Here is a 7652-nt window from a genome sequence, read left to right as displayed (position 1 = left end):
ATTTCACAGAGTTAACAATGCTCCATCAAAACATGCAAACTACAAAAAATAAAATACAACTATTAGAAGTTGAGCTCCAATCTTTGAACTGCAAGTAGTTTGTGTTACTGAGCACTGGTGTAGAGACACAGAAATCCAATATGTAGTATTATCATAGTACAAAAGGGCAAACTCTTACTGTAGAACTGCTTCAAGGAGTGGAGGATCATGCATTTATATCAGAAAAGGAACACAGTTCAAATCAAGACATGATGTCAGTACAGTAAATGAAGACAAACACTTTGAAATATCAGCTATTGAATTAACAGGACTTGATATCACTAAGAAATTAATTGTTTTGTGTGTGTATAGCTCTCCCAGTGGTAGTGTGGACAATTTTTTCAATAAATTAACAGAACTTCTAGATAAAGTCTCAAGTACAAGGTCAACATAATTCAGTGTGGGGACATTAACTTCAACACCTATCAGAACCAAAATACATTAATATCGGGAAATGTGCTGGCAGACGACATTTCCCGACGTAAGCGAGAAATCAGCCGAAAAATCACCGTAAGTACAAATCAATCTATTCTCAACGAACTGTTTTTCGATCTAAAGGCAAAGCACAATGTAAATACCTGAATTACAGACCACTGATGATGCTTTACCTCAAAAAAGCGAAGCGCGTCTGGTGAAAAAATCACGCATTTTTGTAGCTGCAACGACAGAATAAATATATTCTCAAGAATCATACATCAGAATATAAAACTTCATTCTAAACTCTAGACAGGGATTCATAGTCTATACAAAAAATTCTACTTTTTTTATTGTGGTAGTTAATTGTACAGTTGACCTTCAATTCAGTCTAATTTCTAACCATATGTTCCATTATGGAGTACATGCATTGACACACAAGTGTACGAATCCCTATGTTCTTGAAGACTCCGCTGCAATATGTTTCTTTGTCAACTTAACGCAGTAAGCTGGCTGCATTCTTTTGTAGAATAAGCACCTATATTTTATCTGCAATGGCACAAAATGGTATAGGACAGTACAGATATAAATATGCTACAGATATAAATATGCTAGCAGTCTGTTATTCTGGTCAAAATGACAGAGATTTCGAAGCCAACGGCTCTTGTTATTTCGTAAGGAATTGTAAGCAGCTGTCTTCTTATCTCGGACGCGGGAATCTTTGGTCTCAATTTTCCATAAACATGTGTGACTCCTACATATATCAGAAAATTCAGCAATCAACTCACTAAAACACTGAAGCATTTCAAGCATTTTAGTATTTTGTGTTCCCTGTATAGACAAGGACGAGAAACACTAGACTGAAGAAACACATTTCGCTGGCCATGTCTTCGATGATCTGTGTGCACACTACGATAGTTTTGCACTTTATTTCTGTAATCTGTTGACGAACATCGAAGTATGATTGAACCCACTTTTGGACTGACCTACAATTCCTTTATTTGTTTAAGAGATAACGGTAACACTAGAATTTTGAAAGTAGACTATGGAAATTGGTACTTCACGACACTACCGATGTTTGAACAGTCATGCCACATGCTGTGGCGTCAGTTTGTTTGCATTTGGAAGCCTGGTCTCCCACTTTAGTTTGGTATTGTTTCATCTTTGTAAGATCTTAGTTTTTCACAGTTTCTGCACAGCTGATATTAACGTCTTTGTTTGTTTGTCGTTGAAACATAGGAATGTAGAATGAAAGTTACAAATAAAGGGTACTGCGTTGCACATTATTTAATGGAGGTGTAACTGAATTGTGTGTATGATGGCCGATGTAATGGAACGAATGAACTATGCAGCGTTGAAGAGAGTGGATCCGTACGTTAAAGATATTATTGATACAGCGACTCATGTTGCGTTATATACTTTTAACGGAGATTTTAGTGAATGGGAAAGGACTGATGTGGAGGGAGCCTTGTTCGTGTACAGTCGTAGTGGAGAACCATATCATGGTGTGCTTATTATGAACAGACTCAATACAAACAATCTAGTGGAACCTATATTGCAGGGTCTAGAGTTTCAGTTACAGGAGCCATTTCTTTTGTATAGAAACCCCAGAAGTCGGATTTATGGAATTTGGTTTTATGAGAAGGACGAATGTGTTCGAATAGCGACTGTATTAGACAAGCTTGTGAAGGAAGTGTCAAATCCCAAGAAGTTAACCATGATTCCTTCAATGGGCAATAAAAGTTCTGGTGGGATCGGTGTTGATATCTTTAGTATGCTCAGTAAAGCACAAGAAGACTTCGATTCAAATAAATCGTCAATTAAAAACAAGTCAGTGGACGTGAAATCTTCAGTTTCACAGAGCCAGGATGCTCCACCCCAAAGTGTTGTAGACTTTTTCGCCAAGGCAAGTGGTGGTGCGTCCCATTTTACTGCCGAAAAATCTGCTAAGCCCCAAGCCCTCTTTGTTAACCATCCAGCGAGAACAGCGTTGTTACCAGATGGCAGTGATGGGAACAATTTTCAACCACTGCTTCAACGTCTGATGTCAAATCCTGCACATAGTGTTGAGCACATTGAAAAACAGCAGCGGTCTGTTACCCCCAATACAGAGATCTCCACAGCGTCCAGAAATAAGGCAAAGCAGCAGATTAGCGATGGTATTAAAGCTGTCAATGATGGGAATATCAAACTCAGACCAATTTCCTGCAGTAATGTGTGTGAGAAACCTGGCAGGTTGGTGTTGGACAGTACTCAGACCAAAAATCTCCAAGAGCAGCAACATATGAAGAACAGTGGTGCATTAGATATTGAGAATGGTATGAACATTCTACGAATTTCTTCTCCAAACTCTACAGGGAGCCTTCCACCTCCGTTTTTTGGTGGCACTGTCCCTAGTGTTCCTGTTGTGGACTGCAGCACTACTGACCGTCCTCTCTCAGCGCCCCTCTGTTCTAATGCAGAAACACAGAAAGTAGCCCTGATGCCACCTACTATGTTCACCTCTTCAGCAGCAAAAGAAACAGCAAACCTTGAGTTTGTGAATAATGTTTTGCCATTGAATTCAAAAACAGAAATATCAGGTCCTGTTAGTAGTAGTAATGCTATGCTCTCTAGTGACTGCAGTATTCCTATTAAGCCAGAACCTTTAACAAAAAATCAACTGTTGCAAGCAGTTACTTATTTATTAAAGAACGATCCGGATTTTGTGCACAAGTTGCATGAGGCATATGTGAAGTCATTTTCTGAATTGGTACATTAATGTGAAATTAGACTGACTTGGTTGTAGTTAACTGTAATGACAGAGTACTTTAATTTCAGAATATTGATTTCATTGGATGAACACCTCATGCTTCATATACAAATGTGTTTTAAGGATTTTATCTTTTATCCATAGTAATTTTTTGAGTAAAATATTTGGTATCCAATAGTAGCTACTCCCTTGATTTTATGTTTGATGTTTTAAAACGCAGTACTTGATGCATAATATCAGGAGCGAATTGTGAAGCTCTGTGCCATATGAACTAGATGGATTCCGAAACTATTCAGAAAGCTTATGGAGCAGCAGTGTTATAAGTAAATTTCCCATCTTGTTTAAAGCTGCTTTATGGCTATAGATATAAAGTGGAACTTACATGTTGCACTGAAATCACCATAAAGTACCCAGTATGGCAGCTGATGAAATTAATGTTCCGTTTATAGGTAAACTATGTATACCTAAGTTCTGTAAAATAAGTTGCAGCCATCTGCAGCTGTCAGTCCTTCAATACTGTATATTCAGATAATGGTTTTGTATGTTACATCTTTTCTTTTTTTAATGCTGAGTCAGCTATATATTTAAATGTTATTTTAGGGTGTATTGTATTTATTAATTTTAGTTTAGTGAGATTCTGTTGGATTTTGAATCCAGACTTGTGACTTTTAAGTTATCAATGTTTTACAAATACATTTACTGCCTGTGGTGTTTAATGAATAGTGTAACGTGTTTTTATTGTATAGTGCCTTAATTTTGGAACTCTGTGCAACTTGGGCTCAATAAGTCCTAAATGTGTGGGTCATTTTAATGACCTGACTATTGAAGTCTGCTGTTGTAGTCTTTGATATAACTTTTTGAGTTTCACAGTGATTACTGATTAAATATGCAATACGATACCTTTTAATGTTTTGTGTATAGAAGCATTATTATTGGCCAATAAGTACAACATGTATTCACTGGGGAAATTAACTGAAATAATGTTTTGTTGACATTTATTTCCACAAAATTTCATACAATCAGTACATCTATTGAAGAGGGTGAAAAAACCTGAAGTATGATTTTGTAATTACATTCCATAATACAGAAAACTAGGTTCTGTATAGGTTGTTGAACAAGGGAAATGTACATCGTGATGAATGCCATTAACAAAAAGGAAGAAAACTCCCTTGTTTTAAATCCGGAAGGAACAACAAAAAGCAAGAAAATGCAAAGAAGAAAACCAAATAGTCGTTGATTGTGCCCCTTAGTTTTATTGTGTTTTAACATTTAAAGAGTTTATTGACTTATGTCTTTGCAGGCAATTTTATGTAGTAGGAAGGGTGGATTTAAATTATTAGTTGACTGATGAAGGTTCATAGTTTTTGTGTGTGTCTTATTGGTGAAATTAAAACTGAATACCATCACATTTGAAATTCTGGTGTTTGGACTTAATTTTAATGGTTTTGCCAAGAGCCCAGTCAATGTGGATGCAGCTACACATTTTCCATCCAACTTCCATAGCTTCTGAAAGGAAGTGTAATTTGGGAAAGAGAGGAAAAAGGGGGGGGGGGTGAAGGTTGTCCTTTGGCACTCTGAAACATGCCATTTTATCAATAACATAAGAATGTTTTCGGTAACATGTGATTCAGATTTATGTTAAATGTTCATTTTATAGAGTGGTGGAAGTGAAATGCAACACATTTTACAGTTCTGTGTCGCTAAACGTTAGGTGATCTTTTAAGAGTTCATGCTTATAGCATTATTTGTTTTTTTTTATGGAAATGATTACTGTTGTTGTTAAAGAAATGAGCCTCCATTTTAGTAATCTGACAATGATGCTATGTAGAGTAAGAAGTATGAAGCAAAGTTTCTTTACTTTTATGCGCATTTTCAATGAACCCCCCTCCCACTTTCCATTCTCCAATACTCTTCAGCTAACACTACAATCTTAATTTTGCTAGGAACATGCCTTGCATTTTTTGCACCTTTTACGTAGATAATATGGAATTTTGGATGCAATAGGTATGAGACTGGTAATTGCAAGAAACATACTAACAGTATCAAACTCTGGTAACAGCTATTCATATTTGCATATTGAAATGTGTAGTTAAATGTGTATGGCATCTGGACTAGGATGCAGTATGTTCTAACATACTGCAGAATATGAGATTAGTGATAGAAATAAAAGCAAATAGAAGAATCAAAAAGAAAGTAAACATTAAGTATTCATTGGTATTGATTGCTATTATACTAAAAAGTGTAGGTAAACTATGATTGCAGAGATGGTACCATTGGAGAAAATGTGGTGAATGTAGTTCAGTGAAATGTTGCTTGACTGACTCATTTGCTCAGAAAACATTGAAATGATGGAGATGTGTTTCTTTGCTTGACTGACTTGTTGACCCAGAAAAAACTGAAATAAGGGAAAATTGTTTCATTAAGTGTGTGTGTAGTTTGTTGTATGGATGATATTTTTGCTGTGCTGAGTGTATAATTATATTCATGCACATATGTTGCACAATTTTATTATTTGTACTTGGACATATTGTGAAATGACTACCTAAAGGCTGCACAGATGGATTATGTCTCAAAAACTGTTATAAGAGAATACAGTGTATATTTAAACTTATTTACAATGTTTTATTTCTTAAGGCTATTTAATTATCAATTAATCCACCAGGAGAAATTTCAGGAGTGCCTGCTGTTGACTAATATAATATTAACACTTGATTGCTGCACACATAATAATGACCGTTTTACTGCCAGACATAAGGCTATACTGTGGCCACCAGCCACCTCGTGGCAGTCAGTGTGATAGACTAGATAGAATTTAAAAAAAAAATTGACTGCGAAGAATGACCAGAGAGAAGTGTGTCCTAAGAAACCTCAAGGAATACATATTAGAAATATTAGTATTAGCCACTTAAAATGGCCTACTTAAAGAAGTTGGCTGGAAGTAATAAGACCAGTTTTCTACTGGGACGTTAAATGTATTGTAATAGTATTAATATAATTTCTGTTGCTGAACTGTGTTTGAATTGTGATATAAATACCTTAATTAACGAATGAGTTGTACAGATAATTGTGTTGTTATGTATTATGATTTGAAAAGATAGTGCCAGTACCTTTTTGGACAGCTGTGATGAAGTGTTTTGGTACTCTATTTCTCTCTATCCCTTTCCCCTTGTCCTCACTTGTCCCAACTCCCTTCAACCTCACACACAGTCAAAATATGACTATACTATCTTTAAAAAGAAGAGAAATCGCCATGATATACTTGACAGTAACTTTTCTTAAGAGGTGATGGGAGGGAAAAAGTTTGAGGCACTAACCACTCTTCCTCTCCTAACATACTCTCTGAGAAGTGCCAAGCTGCAATGCGCATGTTGTGGAAGGTACACATTTGTGAACAGTTCCTGTATTTTTTTGTGTGTAGATGTTCTAACCAACATATTCCCACATGTTGCTGAATTTCTTGTTTCAGTACATAAGACTTGTTATTGCAGTAATAAATGAGTTTAGAAAAACTCTAATTTTTTGCCATAAAATATATTTTGCTGAGGTGAAGTTGTAAAAATACTTATTTGAGTACATGCTGAACTGTAGGGCTGAATTTTCATATGGACAGATTTGGCCAAAGGAAACTGTGATCCATCCCTGTTATGTTTGACTGTTTGTTATTTATTTAGTTTTAAGTTGAATTTGTGAAAGGTTCTGTACTTGAACAAATAGTTATGAAGCATACGTTAGACTACATCAGAAGAAAAATGCCCAAGTCTCACATTGACACTCATACCCATAAAGAAAGCTAATGTGAGATTGTATTTCTTTGCTTTAAATGGCCTAAATGTAGCAATTAAATTATTAATATTTTTGGTGTGTGTGAGAAAGAGAGAAAATTCAGGTTTGTGAAACAGATTGGACTCATCTGCCCAAGGCAAGGAAGTTATGCAATAATATTGTGAGGTATCAGTGCAGAGTAACTGTTTGCTTTTTCATGGAGCTATTGGTTGTACTATTTACTGTATATTCTCCTCTTATTTTTAGGTTTGCTCAGTTGCTTACTTTGTATTTACAGTTGTATCTGTTGATGTGTATTAAATCCCCAAGTATATTATTGTATTTCCAAGTGTGTTTTTCCATTTACCTTTTTTCCCTTGTCTTCAAGTCATCTCACATACACTTAACTAACTGAAGTATGTGCCTGATGATGATGGTACTGCAATCCATCTTTAATAATGTCGTTCTTGACAGGAGATTAAACTTTTACCTTAATTACTGTAGCACAGTATGTTGTTGCTATTTGTGTACTGAGTAAAAACAAACACACACACACACACACACACACACACACACACACACACACACACACACACACACACACACACACACAGAGAGAGAGAGAGAGAAGAAGAAGAAGGTGTAACAGGTTGCAGAAGTTGTCAAACTGATATCTTCATATCAC

At 35.8% G+C, this 7652-nt stretch overlaps 1 protein-coding gene across 1 annotated transcript; it reads left to right on the top strand.

Annotated features, from left to right (window-relative positions):
* The first annotated feature begins 1642 nt into the window (after positions 1-1642).
* Positions 1643-7309, top strand: LOC126175140 (mRNA-decapping enzyme 1A). The gene has a single exon (XM_049921698.1). The coding sequence runs from the start codon at positions 1769-1771 to the stop codon at positions 3212-3214; it is 1446 nt and encodes a 481-aa protein (XP_049777655.1). The 5' UTR covers positions 1643-1768; the 3' UTR covers positions 3215-7309.
* The last annotated feature ends 343 nt before the right edge of the window (positions 7310-7652 follow it).

Source organism: Schistocerca cancellata, chromosome 3 (genome assembly GCF_023864275.1).
Source record: "Schistocerca cancellata isolate TAMUIC-IGC-003103 chromosome 3, iqSchCanc2.1, whole genome shotgun sequence".
NCBI lineage: Eukaryota > Metazoa > Arthropoda > Insecta > Orthoptera > Acrididae > Schistocerca > Schistocerca cancellata.
The sequence above is the reverse complement of the archived record's forward strand: the minus strand, read 5'-3'. Positions and strand labels throughout refer to the sequence as shown.